The sequence below is a fragment of the Dipodomys spectabilis genome, unplaced genomic scaffold (assembly GCF_019054845.1).
Source record: "Dipodomys spectabilis isolate Male_0828 unplaced genomic scaffold, ASM1905484v1 ptg000095l, whole genome shotgun sequence".
Taxonomy (NCBI): domain Eukaryota; kingdom Metazoa; phylum Chordata; class Mammalia; order Rodentia; family Heteromyidae; genus Dipodomys; species Dipodomys spectabilis.
In genome coordinates this window covers 22,211,833-22,231,215 of record NW_024870772.1, presented here as the reverse complement: position 1 = coordinate 22,231,215, position 19,383 = coordinate 22,211,833, and the positions used below count along the sequence as shown (strand labels likewise).

The 19,383-nt window shown below is 40.4% G+C and overlaps 1 protein-coding gene across 1 annotated transcript in view; it reads right to left on the bottom strand.

Annotated features, from left to right (window-relative positions):
• The window catches only part of Lrch1 (leucine rich repeats and calponin homology domain containing 1), a 167,925-nt gene that overhangs the window by 12,344 nt on the left and 136,198 nt on the right, over positions 1-19,383 (bottom strand). Inside the window, exons 16-18 of the mRNA XM_042685436.1 lie at positions 13,773-13,882; positions 10,552-10,689; positions 5,314-5,391 (exon numbers count right to left, since the gene is read on the bottom strand). Coding sequence (XP_042541370.1) covers positions 5,314-5,391; positions 10,552-10,689; positions 13,773-13,882 — 326 coding nt within the window. The remainder of the gene's footprint in view (positions 1-5,313; positions 5,392-10,551; positions 10,690-13,772; positions 13,883-19,383) is intronic.

Sequence of the window (19,383 nt, the reverse complement as noted above, 5' to 3'; positions counted from 1 at the left end):
CTTTCAAGTAGAAAATCTCAAAATACAAAAGTACAGGTATGCAAACCACTAAACAAAAGAGAAACTCAGCCACAATTACATTGACATTACATAATCATGGTTAGCACGTGAACATACTCTAGGGTTTTATTGTTAACTCCACTTGCCTGGTGCAGAAGCTGAGGGACCCCACTGGCTTGCCTTTGCCAATGTGAATGAAAACCCATCACCCTCCTATCACCTCCTGTGGTAGTGAAGGGACCTGAGGTTGCTAGGCAGACAGGAGGAGCCACCAACTGCAATGATGTCTGTGGCATTGACCAACTGAGACTCCATCCTGTGCCGCTGTCTCCCTGGAAGCAGTAACAGAGGAAGGACGAGACAGCTAGTGTTCCCCACTAATCTAAACAGCAAGACTGTCAAATGAAGGGCCATATTCCTACAGAGTTCTGAGACCAAAGCTACTTCCTTAAAACAACATTCCCTGGGAAACCAAATCAATGTTTTCTAATATGTTGTGTGTGTGTGTGTGTGTGTGTGTGTGTGTGTGTGTGTGTGTGCGCGCGCGCGCGCCAGGTGTTGGGTGTGTGTGTGTGTGTGTGTGTGTGTGTGTGTGTGTGTGTGTGCGCGCGCGCCAGGTGCCAGTAATGAGGCTTGAACTCAGGGCCTTGTGCTCTACCTTAACTTTTTCAGTCAAAGCTGGTGCTCTTTTGCTTGCGCCACACCCCCACTTTTGGCTTTTTTTTTTAGTTCAGTGAAAGAGCACTTGCCTGGCAAATACAAGTCCCTGAGTTTGGTCATCAGCTCCTGGGGGAAAAAAAACTATAAAAGAATCTCACATTATCTTGCTGCCCAGGTTGGCTTTGAACTGTAATCCTAGATTTTAGCTTCCTGAGTAGCCAGGATTATAGGTGTGAGCCACCAGCATCTGGCTTTCATTTTTCTAAAAGTATGTGTGTGTCCACACATGTATTCATGCACGCTCATGAGCATGCCACTATTCCTGGGGTTTGAACTCAGGGCCTATGCACTCTCCTTCAGCTTTTTTTGCCCTTAAGGCTAGCACTTAGAGCCACAGCTCTACTTCCAACTTTTCAGTGGTTCATTGGAGAGTAAGAGTTTCATGGACTTTCCTGTCTCATCTGTCTTTAAACTGCAATCCTCTGATCTCGGCCTCCTGAATAGCTAGGCTCACCTGTGTGAGCCACAAGTGTCCAGTTTCTAATACCTTTGAAGCTTCATAAATCATAGGCTTCTCTCACCCTAAGAGAATACTGAGAATCATAAAACTTCCCTAAATTTAGGTTAATAGCCAACCATGAATCAGAGGCCATGAAGGACCAAAGGTACAGAGAATTGGCAAGGGAAGCTCAGATGTCCATAAATAGCTTCATGTACCCAGGCTTAGACTGTTGGGTGATACAAAGACCCTGTCCTGAAGATCTAGGAGCCATCAATGCCTTTCAGGAGACCAAGTTGGAGCCCATACAGAAATCAAAGACAGTTGCATCATGTCACCAAGCCAGCATCAGCCTCCAAAAGGTATATGGACGGTCCTTGCCCTGCCTACAAAACTCAACATGCCCCCGCCCCCCCACAAGAAGCCACATGGATAGAAAAGCCACACCTCAGACCACTGCAATACCGCGCCTCCCCTCCATTGTAAATAGTTAGCTCAACATTCCATGTGGGACAGTCTTGCCCACTTCCCTCAACTGTTTATTCAGTATATTTAGGGGCTAACCTACCACGTCCTGTATGGACACATTTCCTGGATATTCAACTAACCACAGACCAGTTGTGTGGTTCCAGCTGCTGAATCACACATAAATGTTTCATGAAAGATCACCAGTCCTGATGGAAATCTCTGTGATTTTGCTCATGTAAGGAAATACAATAAACTATCATCATCGAGACAACTTTAAAATTGCTCCCATCCTCTTATAGGACTTTACACGTAATACTGAAACTAGATCTCCTTAGCTCCTCGTATCTGTCCACATGCTCCTAATATAATTGCATGAACTGCTTACCTGGATGTGCAGTTTGAGTTGATGCCTCTAACAAAGGCTATTTTAGCATATAGAATGCAGAATTCAAAGTCTGAGTTAGCTTGTGTATATGAAAGTAGTGTGGAAGGAAAAGAAAGAAGAAGCGTACAACTTACAGAACATTACCTATGTTGATTACAGGGAAATCAGTGGATGTGTGTTACTCAAACATCTGATTCAACAGAAAAAAAGTAATGCTATTCGTCCTATTGTCCTATCTGTGCGTGCATGCATGCGTGTGTGTGTGTGTGCGTGCGCGCGCTCGCCCGTGTGTGCACACATGCATGCGCTGACACTGGAGCTTGAATGTAGCACCTGGGCACTATCCTTTTTTTTGAACAAAGCTGGCATTCTACCACTTCAGCCACAGCTCTACTTCAAACTGTCTGCTGATTAATTTTTATGTCTTATGGACTTTTCTGCCTTGGCTAGCTTCAAATTGGGATCCTCAGATCTGAGCCTCCTGAGTAGCTAAGGATTGTAGGCATGAGCCACCAGCACCCAGCTCTTATCGTTGCTGTCAGCAGTACTGGGGTTTGCAGTTAGGTGGCTTGAGCAAACTCTGGCCCAGTACTATTTTATTAAAATGTTTAATTGTAGATAGGAAACTTCTCCAAGAACCCCTGTGAAACAACTGTCGTTCTAGTGTAAATCATCAGTCCCAGTGAGCCAGATAGACATTCAACCAGCACCTCATTAAGAAGTGAAAGAAGCATGCTTATCTAAGAGGGGAGAGCCCATCTGTCTCCACCACACGGCAACCCATTCTTAGAGTGCCGACCCATTCCTGAATGGAAACTTCCTTGTGCCTTCTATGACATTCAAATATGCCAACAGGACAAGTGCCTTCTATGACATTCAAATATGCCAACAGGACAAATTGCTAGCTACCTTCCAATTGAGAATTGCTGGGTTTCCACTGGGGTATTCCTTCCTCTTAATAATATTCTAAGAAATTCTAACTGTTCTCTGTGTGTGTGTGTGTGTGTGTGTGTGTGTGTGTGTGTTTGTGTCCGTGCACACATGTGCTTATGTGGCTAGAGGCTAGCACTCTACCACATGAACCACAGCTCCACTTTTGGATTTTTGATGGTTAACTGGAGGGCAGAGTCTCATGGACTTTCTTGCCTGGACTGGCTTTGAACCAAGGATCAGTTACCTGAGTAGCTGTATTTACAGGCATCAGCTACTGGTGTCTAGCTGCTCATACATTTTTTTTTTCTAGTAGGAATGGTCTAAAAGTAATTCTCACTACAACTAGAATGCTACTGAAGTATCCATCAGGATGGCTATATATGTACATACTCACATGCACCCTGTAGACTTGAAAAAGTACTTAAAACCTCAAAAGTAACTTCCAAAATATACTTGTTACTAAGCATAGTGCATTGGGACGTTGGCAAGACAGGTCATTTAGTTTTTCTATTTTGACTTTCTTTGGAGTTAGGAACTGCTACTGATGCTGGGCAGCCAATGCCAGGGGTAGAATTTATGATACACCCTGACCTGCATTTTTATGGTGATTCAATTTCCTTTTTGAGTTAACAATCCTTACTCACTGTAAATGGGTAAGGACATTCTCTTTTCATTTTTTACCACTGTAGCTAAAAACCTGTGAGGAGCTGAAATAATGCCAGGGTGGTAGGTCATAACTTAGTAGTTTTTAGTGCAGACCAAATAATCTACCATCTGAAACCTGCCATAAAGTTCTCATTCACACAAGGGAATCTTACCTGCCCCCAGCAGAATCAAATTATTAGGGGAAATGTGTGTTCTAATGAGTATTTCAAGTCAAGAATGGACAATACGATATCAACATACAGATCAATACTATTGAAAGAAGAATTGGTCCATTTTATAAGATTATATTTTTTTTCAAAATGTATAAATTCCTTTGGTTTGATACTGATTTAATAGAACACCTCTTTCCCTCAAAAAAAAAAAAAAAAACCAGAAAACTAGAATCAGGCCACTACTCTGAACTGCAGACCTCTTTGCTAAAAGACAGTGAAGGAAGTAAAGAAAGAAATATGAGAAAAAAGAAAGAAGAAAGGGACATATAGGAACACAGAGGAAAAAAGATCTTGATCAGTTCAACTCCTACGGCTGAATTGATTTATATTGAAATCAATTTCAGATGCCACTCAAAGAGTATTTCATGATAGAGTTTTTTAAAAGTTGCTTCATCCATGTATGTGTGAGTGAGGTCAAGGAAAGGGGGGGGCGGATGAATGAAAGGGAGGAACAAATGCAGTAATAACATCCAATGCCTAACCTATGAAGTTAGAAAAATTGGCGGGAGGGATTGACAGGGAGGGAGAGAATGATAGAAAGGGTGGCATTGATCAAGATGTACTGTATTTATGAACTGATTTATTGAATAGTAACTCTTTTGTACAACTACTTAAAGATAGTAAAAATATAGTTTAAAAAAGGAAAGAGAAATCCTAAGAAAGAGAATTTGTATTTATTTCTGTTTTCCACAAATGAGAAACTTTTCAGTATAAATGGCTACTACCCCCAAATTCACAGAGTGGACTCAAGTTACCCTATGAAACCATTTTAGGTTCCTAACATTAAGTCTTAAAAGCCTGAGAATCAAACATCTGGGCAGAGGAACAAGTAACCAATTGTATGGTTAGAATGGCTATGGAGAATTGCCAAATGAGCAGATTAGAAGGAGAAACTGTAAATATAAATCATGAATCACTTATAAATCAATGCATAATAATTATTATTATTACTGGTATTAATAACAATAAGTATACTACTTTCAACACTGATTAGTTTGATTCATATACTCAAAATGCAACTACTGGGAATTAAAACCAGCAATTAGTAGGCAACTATGGGCCTCTGCTTAAGCTGCTGGGATAGGAAGTAATCAGCTGCTATCACTCACTCTCCAAGTCTCCCAATGCTACCTGATCCCAGGTCATGCAACCTCAGCCATTTCTGCTCTTAAGAGAATCTACTGATGCCATCCAATCAGGCTGACTGATTCTCTTTTAAGTTTGGAATTTCACACTGATTTTAAAACCTTAAGGAAATTAGTTTCCCTAAAGAGAGAAAGCCTCAGAATTGAACCTGCAATAATAAAACCATTTTAATTTCACACACTAGAACAAGTTAAATTAAAACATTGTATAATGTATCCAAAATGATTCCTTGAGAAAGGAAGACTAAATGAGAGACACAAAGCTTTACCTGTATTCAACATTTCAAACACATATAGTACAGGTTTATTTTAAAATATGGTTCATTGAATTAAGTTTGATGTTACCTCTGGTACTCCTAGTTTCCGGCATGCCTCCAAGAAATTTTCCACATTTCTTCTGCATTTGGCCATGCTAAGTTTGGGCTATAAATGCAAACATAGAGAAATAACATATTAAAATAAGAATTACAAGATTTTATTAAAACCCTGAATGCTGTGGTTTATATCCAGACATGGTGTGTGTACATGTTTGAGTGCCTATATGTATATGTATAATTATGTGTGTATGCATGTATACCTATGTGTACATCCATGTTATATGCAAATTTTTCTGCACACAAATATAGGCATGTATATACATGCATGTGCATACACACATACACATTTTATAGGATCATGCTGCTGTGTAACTTACTTTAATTCACCAAAAAATATACCATAACCATCATCCTTCCAAAACAAATACATCAAATCCACCAGGTTAATTAACATAGAAGTCATGCAAATATCAGATTTAACCAGAAGATGCAGCAAAATAAATAGCAATACAAACAGGACTTAACCTGAAGCTAACCCCCCACAGCTTCTAATAACTGAGTGACCTTTTTTTCACAAGATCCTGAAGGTGAAGGATAACAGGTATATCGGATTCATACTCTCTAGTTTTGACACATCTGATTTACACTCTCTAGTTTTGACATGATAAATTTCAAACTTTCTTGATGAATTTTGATACTGCGCTACTGATTTCCTTAGGAAAGCAAGCACATAATAATCTTGTGCAGAAGTCATGGTTTTTTTTCCTTCCTTTCCTTCTAACGTCCCTCTCTCCCCCTCCTTCCCTTTCTCCCTTCCTTCTTTCTTTCTGTCAATTCCTCCATCTCCCTCCTTCTTCCCCTCCCCTTTTTTTTTAACTGTGCCAGGGCTAGGACTTGAACTCAAGGCCTTGTACTCTTACTGTGGCTTTTTTGCTTGTTTGTTTGTTTGTTTGTTCATGGCTGGTATTCTACTACTCAAGCTACACGTTGTAGTTCCAGAAGTTGTGTTTTATACAGTCTTCTCTCATCCTGGTTATAAGTGATAGAAGGAAATTGAGGACACAAATCAATCATCATTAAAGTATAAATCTGTGTAGTATTTATTCTAAGAAGAAAAGGCCTGCCTCCAAGCCATAAGGAATGACGTGGTTGGGGGGTGAGAATACTGTCCATCCTGGCTCCAGCAGACACTGTGTCTCTCTCAATATGGGCCACATAAAGAAGCACTAAACAGGTGCTTAGGTGGCTTTGCCTACCCATGCCCATCTCAGGGCAGGGTGGCTTCAGGAAGGCTCAGGAAAGCAGACCTGAGGGAGGGACATGGGGATAACAAAGGATGAGGTTCTAGACAAGTCAGGGCATGAAGAAGCATTTCTTCCCATGAAATCCCTACAATTGTCTCTGACCCTCTGGGCCAATTATCTTTCTCCATTTATGTCTTATGGTTTAGTGGATCTATTCTAAAGCTTCGATGGTACCCCACAACATTCAAATTACTTAGGTCACCCTAGAAGAAGTCAATGGAGAATGCACTCGAGCTACACAAAGAAGATTCCTCATATCTGGAAGAAAGAAAGTCTATTCTTAGCATTATTATCTAGCCTCAGGTAGAAAAGTACTTGTCTCAAGGACAATGGTTATAGTTTTGCCTCAAAGAGTGAAAAAACACACTAATTATATTAAAAAAAACACACTAATTGAGGGGCCAATGTTTCCTTCTTAAACTCATTTTTCCTAAGGTACAGTCTCCTGGCACATGGATAATGGCACAGATTTTGTCTATCACCGTCTTCCTTGCACTTGAGATAAAAAAAAAAAGGACAATATTAGTTTCATGAATGAAAAATCGGAATTCTCAGTGGTGGCAGCAATCCTGCTGGGAAAGGTGGCTGATGGTTGAGAGCTAGCCATATTTACTGTTTATTCTGTGTATGACATTACTTGGTGTGAAAGATATAACTGTGGAACCCAAAAGACAAACCTCATGGCCATTTAGCTCTAGTGGGACAGACATATCAATAGTCAGAGGAAGCTGTGGTATGATCCAGGATAACTCCTCATGGCTGTGAGGTTGTGACAAGGAAAGGAACACGCAAACACACACAATGACAGCCATCCTACAGGGAGAAGGCCATAAACAATGAAGCAGAGGACACCTGGGGACTAGCAGTGCCAAAGGGCTGTGGGCCAATATGTGCACAGCAGGTATGGAGCCTCCTGGAGAGCAAATCAGGGCTGGGCCTGCTAACAGCTGCAAGAGGCTGACTAGTATAAGTGGTCATTTACTTAGAAACCAACATGCCAGATGCTAGTGGCTTACACCTGTAATCCTAGCTTAGTTACTCAGGAGGCTAAAATCTGTGGAAGGCCATTCAAAGCCAGACCAGGCAGGAAAATCTGTGGGATTCTTATCAATAATTAACTGCATGCACACACACACAACACACAGACACAGACACACAGACACAGACATAGACACAGACACACACAGACACAGACACACACACACACACACACACACACACACACACACACACACACACACACACACACACACACAGTCCAGAAGTAAAGCTTTGGCTTAAGTGGTAGAGTACCAGTCTTGAGAAAAAAAAGCTAAGAGACAGTGCCTATACCCTGAGTTCAAATCCCATTATCAGTTCAAAAAAGAAAAAAAAAAGAAACAAACTAAATGTCTAAGCAGAAAAACTATACTTTAGCATTGGCTAAAATGTGATAGTTTTAAAAAGCACTTTTGGAAAGAATTTTAATGAGATGAATATTTAGGCTTTTCTAATAAAATTTAAATACTACCAAATAGTAGATGTGAGAAGCTTACTAAGGAAAACGTGGAAAACGTTAGTAAAGTGATTAGTAATGATTGTCTTTGGTAATGTAATAAAGAATGATTTATTTATCTTCTATATTTCTCTATTTTCTCCAGTCAGGTAGTATATCTACTCAAAAAAAAAAAATTTTCTAGGGGCTGGGAAGGTAGCTCAGTGGTAGAATGCTTGCCTTGCATGCATGAGGCCCTGGGTTCAATTCCTCAGCACCACATTAGCAAAAAGAAAAAAAGCCGGAAGTGGCGCTGTGTTTCAAGTGGTAGAGTGCTAGCCTTGAGCTGAAGAGCTGAGGGACAGCACCCAGGCCCAGAGTTCAGGCCCCACGACCGGACCCCCCCAAACAAAATATATCTATGTATATATATTTTTTTTTTCTAAAAAATACAGCACTTTTTCCCGGAAAACTAATAAAATATGCACAGAGTAAGAAGTCCTGGTTATGACAGTAGAGTACACTCTTGGTTGAATACACACTGTCTCTGGAATCATTCAGGAAAAATAAGTCATAATTTGGCAAACAGCTAAATTTTGTGGCAATTTGGACCTCATCTGCAAAAGATGCTGGGAAGTTCCACATTATATAACAGGCAAAATTTACTGTCCTACACCAAAGCTATAAGGATCAGATTTGAAAAGAAGCCAAACTAGTCTTTTCGCTCCCAATGGTTCTGGCACCACAAAGTAGCTAAATTTAAAATTTAAAAAAAAAAATCAACATTACAGAAAAGAAAGTGAGAACTGAAACAATGATCAGTTATTTTTTCCTGCTTCTGAGAAAAAACAGAAGTAGGGGACATACTGCCACAGTGAAAGCTTTCTGGGGGAGGAGAGGGAGGAGAGAAGAGGAAAAGGGGCTTCATTCAAGTTTCCATCCTGGAGATTGTGCTGGAGATTAGGGCCTCCAAAGTTAAAAAAGTCTGCTGCGCATAAACATGACAGTAATGGTTCACCTTTTCATGGATCTGCTATGTTATGCCTCATCTCATCCTAACAAGAAGAGGAAATCAAGTTGCCGAAAGTCTTACAGCTTTTCGAAGTAGATCAGGAATTTTAATTCGGTGCAGACATTCTTAGCCCCTAAGCTCTTCTGCTTCCCTTAATGCAAAGCAAAAGCTGTGCACAGAAATTCTTTCTTCACTGTTTGTGGACATCCTAAACAGGCTTCAAAGACACGCTTATCCAAAATGCCAGCTACTCAGCCAGGAAGCTATCTCTGTATCTCTCTCCTGGCTCATACCACCCTCTGGGATTTCCTGGCTTCGAGACTTTGGGTGTAGCACAGTAGTAGAGTGCTTGCTTAGCACAGAGGCCCTAAATCTGATTCCTACAAACATAATAAAGAAATATTTCTAAACATTAAAAAAATAAAGGACAAGCCAGGTGCAGATGGTTCATGCCAGCGGCCCTCGGTACTGAGGAGGCTGAGATCTGAGAATCATGGTTTGAAGTCAGCGCAGGTAGGAATGAGAATCATGGTTTGAAGTCAGCCCAGGTAGGAAAGTCAATGAGTCTCTTACCTCCAATTAGCTGCTAAAAGCCAGAAGTGGAGCTGTGGTCAAGTGGTAGAGTGACGGCAAAAAAAGCTAAGAGATAGTGCCCAGGCCGGAGTTCAAGTACTGACACACACAAAACCCACAAGTATTCCCTGTGCATGTGTATTTACCCTGTATGGAAGTGAGAACTTGAGGACACTGGTATAGGTGCTTCACCTTCCTTACTAGTTATCCCCAAACGCAGTGTGGTAAGGCAGCTGTTAAACTCATGACCAGCGGACTAACCTCTGACTTAGTAGATTATTATGCTGTTTTCCCAGAGTGCACATCTTTACAGGGCTATCTCAAAATATCAAAGATAAACAAAAGAAACTAATTCCAAGCAGGTATAGTGGTTGTATACCTGGAATCTCAGCACATGAGAGGTGAGGCAGAAGGGTTATAAATTCAAGGCTAGCCTGGTCTACATCATGAGTTTGAGGCCAGTCTGGAGTACTTAGCGAGACCTTGTCAGGAAGGGAAGGACAGAGAAGGGGAGAAGAAGGGAGGGAAGGGGAGAGGAGTGAAAAAAGGGGAGGACCATCTGCCTAGTGATTTTTTTTTTTGGTCGGCTGTGGGGCCTGAATTCTGGGCCTGGGCACTGTCGGCCAACTCTTCAGCTCAAGGCTACCACTTGAGCCACAGCACCACTTCCGGCTTTTTCTGTTTATGTAGTACTGAGGAACTGAACCTAGGGCCTCATGCACGCGAGGCAAGCCCTCTTCCAGCCAGCTTCCCAGCCCAGCCTATTAATTTTAAAACATTCTCTTTCTATTGAAAAAGTTGCTTTCCTAGACCTCCTTTTTTTTATTCTTCTGGATTTGTGGAGCCCAACAGAAAGGATTTGAGCCAAGTCACAGGGGATTTCCTTTGCGGGCCTTTACTTACAACCGCTGGGGAGGGAACGTGAATGCTGCCCACGGAGCGCGGCCGCAGGTGATTGACCAGATGGCAGAGCACCACGCCGTCCATGAGTGCTGCCCCCAGGTCTTCATGCAGAGAGACCTTCAGCCTCATCTCGATGCTCTGGGGGAAAGAGGAGAAAGCCAGTTGCTACCGAGAGTGAGGGAACCTAACAAAAACAGCTAAAAGCACCTACAAACTCATTGTGGGGAGGAGGAGGATAAAGCAGAGCTAGAAAGTATCAATGCGACTTAACACTTTCAAACAATAAAAATTCCCTCTGTCCAGAAACACATTCAGTAGTTTATTATTTATTGATTTATTGATTGAGCTGGTACTGGGGCTTAAACTCAGGACCTAGGTCCAGTTGCTTAGCTTTTTGGGCTCAAGGCTGATGCTCTACCACTTGGGCCAGAGCTCTACTTCTGGCTTTTTGGTAGCTATTGGGGATAAGAGTCTCACAGGCCTTCCTGTCTGGGCTGGCTTTCAACTAACAAATCTCAGATTTCAACCTCTAAGGAGCTAGCATTAGAGGTGTGAGTCACCAGCACTGGGCTTTCCAGCTACTTCTGGCAGCCACATCTTCTTGCTCATCTTGAGAAAAAATTCTTCTGCCCAGTTCTCATTCTCCTTTCCTTCTGGAACTCCCCTGGCATGGATTTAGGTCACTTATATGCCTATGGATCACCAAGTTCTCTCTCTGTCTCTTTCTTGTGGTATTTGGGATCAACCTCAGGGCCTCCTTATTGCTAGGCAGGAAATCTACCATTTGATTTATGCCTTCAGTCCCTTTTGTCTTGGGCATTTTTAAAGTAAGGAGTGTACTACTGAATCTAGAGATTGTGTTTTCTCTTTAAAAAAATATCTGTCCAGATCTAAAATTAGGCATACAATAGAGTTATATAAATCTCTCTCTGAAATATATCTTAATTTTAAGATACCCTTTGAGTCTCTAATTGTGTATCACTAAATCAAACTATTAAGTGATCAATAGGACCCAGTTTATGATAACATTATAACATACTACTAAGTTCTTCAACTCTGTGTCTCAGATATATGATGTAAACATTAAACCACAAAGCTGGCCAGCCTTCTCTTCACCTGTCAGAGGGCCAGCATGTATGTTCATATGCAATGGCTAAGGGTTCAGCCTCAACACAGCAGAGGCAGAGGAAGGAGCATGGCCACCCCACGCTCTAGGGAGCAGGAGAGAAATCAATTCTAAAACCCTGAGTGTCTGCTCTGTCCTAGAAGCCCCTTCTGAGTCTAAGCCTATGAAGAGATGGCTGGATCTGGTTATTTGCAATAAATGAAAACTTGAAAAGCAGGCATATATGGCGGCTGGGAAGGTGGCTCAGTGGTAGAGTGCTTGCTTTGCCTGCATGAGGCCCTGGATTCGATTCCTCCAGCACCACATCATAAGCAGAAAAAGCCAGAAGTGGTGCTGTGGCTTAAGTAGTAGAGCGCTAGCCTTGAGCTGAAGGGCTGAGGGACAGCATCCAGGCCCAGAGTTCAGACCTTACGACCAACCAAAAAAGAAAAAAGAAAAAAAAAAAAAAGCAAAGGAGGAGGCAACAATGCTTGATAAGAAATGTACTCATTACCTTGCCCATATAATTGTAACCCCTCTGTACGGTATTTTCACACACAAAAAAAAAAAGCAGGCATATAATAGAATCACATAAGTCTTCTTTGCAGAACTGTCCTGAGTGTAGGCATGTAATTATTTAAGCACTATTTTAATCTCTAATTTTATGTTGCTGAATTAAAACACAAATGATCCAACATGACAGTATATCACAGAGCTATAAGATACACATCACTTTTTGAGAGGAATATCTTAACTTCTACTCGTTTTCAGGTTCTTTTTCTTTGTGATTGTTCAGTTAACTACAGTCAATTAAAAATGCTGCTAAGAGCTGGGCACTAATGGCTCATGCCTGTAATCCTAACTACTCAACAGGCTGACATATGAGGATCGTGGTTCAAAGCCAGCCCAGGCAGGAAAGTCCATCAGACTCTTATCTTCAATTAAATACCAAAATGCTTGGAATGGAGCTGTGAGTCAAATGGCAGAGCAGTGGCCTTGAGCAAAAAAGCTCAAGGACAGTAACCAGGCCATGAGTTTCAGCCTCAGAACTCTTGCTCACCTGTTTTACCATATGTGAAGTATGACCTACACTGACAAAGCTGTTGACTAGCTTTAATTTAAATTTTATTCCTAGTACTCATTGCTCCTGCAACCTGGAATTGCATCTGTTATCTGTTCCCTGTTTATTTACAATAGACTACAGGCTTCCTATCATCAGGGCCTTTGTGTTCCTATATCCAACACCTTCAATCCTGCCTCAGTGCTCAATAATTACTCAGTGAAAGAGAAGGTTAAATAGAGAATCTGGATCCTTTCCGAAGCTCTGGAGTCATCTTCTACCTCCAGTCACAGTGCTTCTTGGTGAATGAAAATTCACGAAGCAATTTCTTTTTCTTTTTTTTTTTTAACCTTCTTTTTTAATTAGTCATGGAACTTGAACTCAGAGGCTAGGAATTGTCTGTGAGCTCTTTTGCTCAAGACTACTGCTACACTTCCAGTTCTCCAGTGGTTAACTGGAGATAAGAGTCTCATGGATTTCCTTGCCTGGGCTGGTTTTGAACTATGATCTTTAGATCTCAGACTCCTGAGTAGCTAGGATTACAGGTGTAAGCCACCAGTGCTCAGCTTCACAAAGCAATTTCTAATGTGCATCCTTGTCTGTCATAATCCTATCTACTCAGAAAGCTGAGATCTGAGGATTGTGGTTTGAAGCCAGACCAGGTAGGAAAGTTCATGAGACTTATATCTGCAATTAAGCATCAAAAAGTTTTAAGTTAACCTGTAGCTCAATTGGTACAGTGTTAGCCTTGAGCAGAAAAGCTTAGGACAGCACCCAGGCTCTGAGTTCAAGCCCCAGTACACTACACACAAAAACAGTAATGCTCAAATGTTTTTAACATCTCTACTTCTCTACTGTCATATACTCTTTACAAACCCCATAAAAGGGAATTAGAACTGTTTTCAGTACACAAAGAACTGAAAGTCTGAGTGTCTTACCCAGTCCCAATGAGTCAGAAAGTGACCTAGCTAGAGTTGGAACTAGGACTTTTTAAAAACATAAAATTCTGCTTCAGTCTTGGGATGGACTGTTTGGTTGCTAGTATTTCCTGAATACCTCACGAAGTTGTTCCACCAGCTCTTTCTCTTCTCTCATTTGCTCCATTTTCCTCCGAATTGTAAACTGTGGGTCTACAGATTCCAAGTTTCTCTGAGGCCTTAGAAACACTGTAACAGAAAGTAGAAAGATTTTATGAGCTAGTCCAGAGGGCTACTTATGTTCAAGTCAAATTTACAGTTTCCTGATTCATCCACAACAATTTATTTACCACACACAAAAACACTGAAATTCTGAGTTTACAGGACAAGCCTGATTCAAATACTCTAGAGAAAATGATAAGTTACTTTAGATTGTGTGAATAAGGAAGTCGTGTCTTTTGGTGACAGTAGAACAAATCCATGGAAATGTCTGGGTTACTGTGAAGACCACTCATAACCTGACATGGTAAACTAAAACCCCTTCATATAATTATATAAAGATAATAAAAATCAAAGCTAAGTAGGTAACTAACATGTTTAGGTAAATGATTTTTGTTGGCATAACATTTTTATAAGCCTCAGTTAAACACTGAGTGCTAAAACACAAGATTACATATCAGAATAGAGTAGAATAATACTGCCTCCTGCGATGTCATCTCTGAGAGTAGTAATGAAAAAAGGTGCTTCCTCTGGGTGGAATTTAGAAAACATGTTCTCTGTTAGGCTAGGGTGCAGATCAGGAGGCAAGCACTGGTATGCAGGAGGCCTTAGGAATGACCCCCCCCAGCACTGAAACAAAATACTCTCAACCAATAATAATCCTTTAACATCTAGAAGATACCTTTTTTTTTTTTTGGTCAGTCATGGGGCTTGAACTCTGGGCCTAAGTGCTTTCCCTGCAGCTCAAGGCCAGCGCTCTACCACTAGAGCCACAGCACCACTCCCAGTTTTCTAGTGGCTTATTGGAGATAAGAGATAAGCCGGACTGGCTTTGAGCGTGATCCTCAGATCTCAGCCTCGTGAGAAGCTAGGATTACAGGCGAGAGCCACCAGTACCCAGCGAGAAGGTATCTTTTACAGATTAATGAAGAAGGTAAACACAAATGCTATCTGTGGAAGAGTGATTTTAATTCATGTTTTTGTCCTATAAAGCCCAGCATAGATTTCAACTTGTATTTTTTTTCCTTCCTAGAGATTTTTTTATCCTAGACTGTCAAAGCAGGGACCTAAGAGCTGTAAAATGCTATATCTAGTTTTCCATCATATGAATTTTCAGAGGCTAAGGGACTCATCCAGGAAGTTTGGGATAAAGAATTCTAGTGTGATGCTTGATTAGAAACGTACTCATTACCTTGCTCATGTAACTGTAACCCCTCCTCTGTACAGTATTCTCACAATAAAAAAATTTATTTTTTAAAAAAGAATTCTATTGTGAGAAATCATAAATCTACATAGAAGAAGCACTGTGATTGCATACTTCCTCTGTCTATAATCTCAACAATGTCAAAGCTGAAGAGCTTCAACTTTTATTTATTCTGACAAACACTGCCTAGAGGCCATTTATACAATTCCAATGCATATGGATTACAAATATATACTACTTGTAATAAAAGCCTGGTATCCAGGACATCAAATTAAATACCCTGTGTTGGTCTAACTATTTTAATATCAATTTGTCCTCTGGTTTTCTTTCTAAATGAATCTTAGGATATCTAAATCTGCCTTCTGATGCACTAGGGATTGAGGATTGTGAGGGCCAAGCCATTAGCCATTGAGTCTATGTATAAACTGTGGCTTGGTCCTCTGTTGAAAAGTATGTATGCATGGAAGTTACAGGCAAAGAAAGCCAAAGGCATGACACAGAAGGGATCTCATTAAAGCCCACAAAAACCAAAGCCTAAAGGAAGTGAGATCAATTGTTTATGAAAATAAAGCCAACGGAAGAACAGAGTTATCTGGTAGGGAGAGACAAAGTTCACAGAGTAAAGGGAAGTCTCACAAATTAGAAAGAACAGAAGAAACTCAAAGAATGCATTACACCCTCTTTATACTATATCAAGAAAAAAATCCACCCATCAATGTATATCCATTGGAAGAGAAATGCATTAAAACGTAAGATCTAGAAATAATCCACACCTCTAAGAGAAAGCAACCAAATTTACCAAAAAAGTCAAAGAATGTGGAATGAGCTGTGTAATACACAGATGTGACATCAGGAGGCGCCCTAACACCATTTCAATAAACAATGTTTTCTTTGGAGGTTTTATTTTCCTTTGCTTTTTTCCCCCCAGGGGAAATCTTATCTAATATGGCATGTTTAATATTTTCAATATGCTTTTATTGGCAACTTTCTCTCTGAATATGAAGCTATCAGGAAGTCAAATGAACCATGAGCTTTGGTTTAACAGCACACAATTCAAGCATGGAGGCCTTATTGGAGACCCGTGAGGTCTATCAGGACAATACAATAGTGTCAGAGTTGTAATTTCCTGCACCTTTTCATTTTAAATCCCTGTGCATCTTAAAAATATACCAGGCACAAAGGGCATGTGCTTTATGAATGTTAAGCAACCAAGAAGTGTTCATAAATACTTGAATTATAGTTTTAAAAATAAACATTTCAAATACACATACAATGAGAAATCATGAGTAGACTTACTACTGGGTTTCTAGTAGAGTTATTCATTTTTATAGATTACCTGAAAATTTTAAACAAATTCTGTAGGCTCATAATAAATTTGTCAGCTTATTTCTGTCTGGGTCAAGGTATCAGGGAGTTACCTACAGAAGAATTATTCTGGTTTTGTTTATTAGTATGTTTTTAAATTTTAAGGACTCCCCTACTAAATTCAAGAGAACAAAAGTTTTCCTTGAGTCTACTGAGAAAATATTTAAAAGCAGTCTCATTGTTAGCATCTACATTTCAAATCAAATTTCACCCCGTGAAAAGCAAAGGGAAGTGGGATTCAGTGTGTGTGTGTGTGTGTGTGTGTGTGTGTGTGTGTGTGTGTGTGCGTGTGTGTGTGTACACAGAAAAGGGGGGAAGTAGATTAAAAATAGAGGAAAAAATAAAAGTCCTTTGAACTGTTTATTGTGTATCAACTAGGATAATTTGAAACTATGTAATTGTTGTGAAAACATCATTCCATTAGGCAGAGAAAATCTACTTCTCTGAAACTTGCATTGTCATATTATATGAAATGCAATCTTTGTATAAAAATTATCATGTGGGCTGGGAAGGTGGCTCAGTGGTCGAGCGCTTGCCTTGCATGCCTGAGGTCCTGGGTTTGATTCCTCAGCACCACATAAGCAGAAATAAAGCCGGAAGTGGTGCTGTGACTCAAGTGGTAGGGCGCCACTGTTGAGCTGAACAGCTGAGGGAAAGTACCCAGGACCAGAGTTCAGGCCCCACGACTGGCCAAAAAAAAAAAAAAAGTGCATGATTACTTCTATAACCTAAACTTTGTCCAGTGAGTGGAAATTTCTCCTCTGGGGAAAGCATGAGGCTTAGAAATTTAATTCTTACCTTGGAAGTTAAGAACCTAAACTGTATTAGTGATTATAATATGCAAATTTAGCTAGGGCGCTAGCTCAGCCATGCTCGTAACAGTTGTGGTGCACGAGATTCTGAGTTGGACAGTAACCCCACAAATTCAAAGGCTGCACAACACAGTGGCTTTGAAAAAAATATCATGAGCTCATGTGGGGTGGAAATTGGACAAGCTCAGTCATTTATTTCCTCCAGATCTACTTAACTTACATCAAATATCACATTAAAAGCAACTTAAAAAGTCAGTATGTAAGACTCAATGCTACTCCTAGTGAGTTAGTATCTCTGAATGTGGGCCTAGGCAATTCCACCATGGAAGCCAGAGCCCAGATCCACTGTAAAACCTCTCATGTCCTCAGTGTCCTCATGCTAGCAATGGGGAGGTTAAATGCTTAGTGCAAGATTATTATAATAAAAGCCTAAGAGAAATGCCTATGCGTATGTCTACTCACTTATTCTCAAGTGAAAACCAATGTCAAACAGGTCTAACGTAAAACTCACCAAGTGAAAAGACAAACACAATCAAGAAGACAAGAAGGGTCTTTAACTTCAAGGGGAAGGACGGGAAAGGACACCGAGTACTAAGAGAGTAAGGAAAGAAGGAAGTGCGTTCTCAGGTTAAGATCAGATCTGTGCCAGCCAATGCCAGAGGCAGGTAGACCTACAGATGAACTGACACTCTGGCCTCTGTTCCCCCCCGGAAATAGAACTTTGGGCAACCCAAACTTCTAAAATGATCATCTAGTCTGTTCACCATTATAAGAAGTTTCTTTACAGAATATATTCTAGAAGCAGAGTGCTGGTGGCATATACCTAGAATCCTAGCTGCCCAGAAGACTGAGAACTAAGCTTAGTGATTCAAAGCAGTATGGGCAGACAGTTCCCTGAAACTTTTATCTCCAATGACCAGCAAAAAGCCAGAAGTGGAGCTGTGGCTCAAGTGGTAGAGTGCCAGCCTTGCGCAAAAATGCCAAGTCAAAGTACTGAGGCCATGGGTTCAAGCCTTATTTTACTGGGGAAAAAAAAGGACATATTATAGAGAAAATTTTTAAGTAAAATTGATTTGGAATAAAATACTGGAAAGAATTTAAGTAAAACAATCTTTATCTAAAATGTGACAAATTCCAATGAATAAGTAAAAGTTAAACTCTGTTAGACTGAGCTTGTATTGAGATGCTATTTCATTACAATGGCTAAGGTTGGAGGTAGAGCCAAAAATAAGAGGAAACTACATAGATATGATAGCCTTGAAGCGCAAGGAAAACCCACTGAATAGAATGCTCCATGTGAGAGGAAGCATTTAGAACTGTAAAAAGTGGGCTCTGTTCTTCAACACCAGCTTGTATGTAAGACAACACACAGATTCTCTCATTTGCAGACTGCATTAGAAAATACATTCAGGTCCCAAGGCAAAGTTTAGCAAATTAAGGGCTGGAAGCCTGCACTGATGGCTTTGTAAAGATTTCTACACAGAAGATCATCTCTGGCCTAGGGCATGTGAGATACAAGTTACAAATAGAGAAGAAAAGCAACAACCACCATACATTTAGCATGATTGATTGGAGTGGATGAAGACTTAAAAATATCCGTTCTTTCTTATTGGGGGAACCACATCATAAATTGAAATGTTCACATGGATTTGGGGGATTTTTCACTCACAGAAAAAAGAACAAATGCAAGATTATTTTATGTTAAGAAAGATTTCCACAGCGATTGTTTGCTATGGGAACCACAGCATTTTTAACATAGCAAGGCAGCTTGGCTTAGTAACAGACAAAGAATGGCTCCCATAAACATGTAACCAAATGTGGATTTGTCTGAAAGCAGACACTTAGGATGGAGGAGCCCTGGGTGTGCAGCTACCTGAGGCAGCACCTCAGCTTTCTGGGTTTTAGTTGGTTCATCTGTAAGGACAGAGATCCTATAGCTACAGGAGATGTCTAATTTGTTCCCAGCTACTTAAAAATCAACCTATATTTTCAGGTATCATCTCTAAGGAAATGCCAAATCATCCGTAACTCTTTAACACGGGACTTTCTTTCCTTTAAATAGCATGACACCATAAATAGCCATTCTTTCTGAAAAACAAGAATTCCTCTCTTCCTTTCATTTCCTTTCTTATTTTTAAGCAAAAGAACAG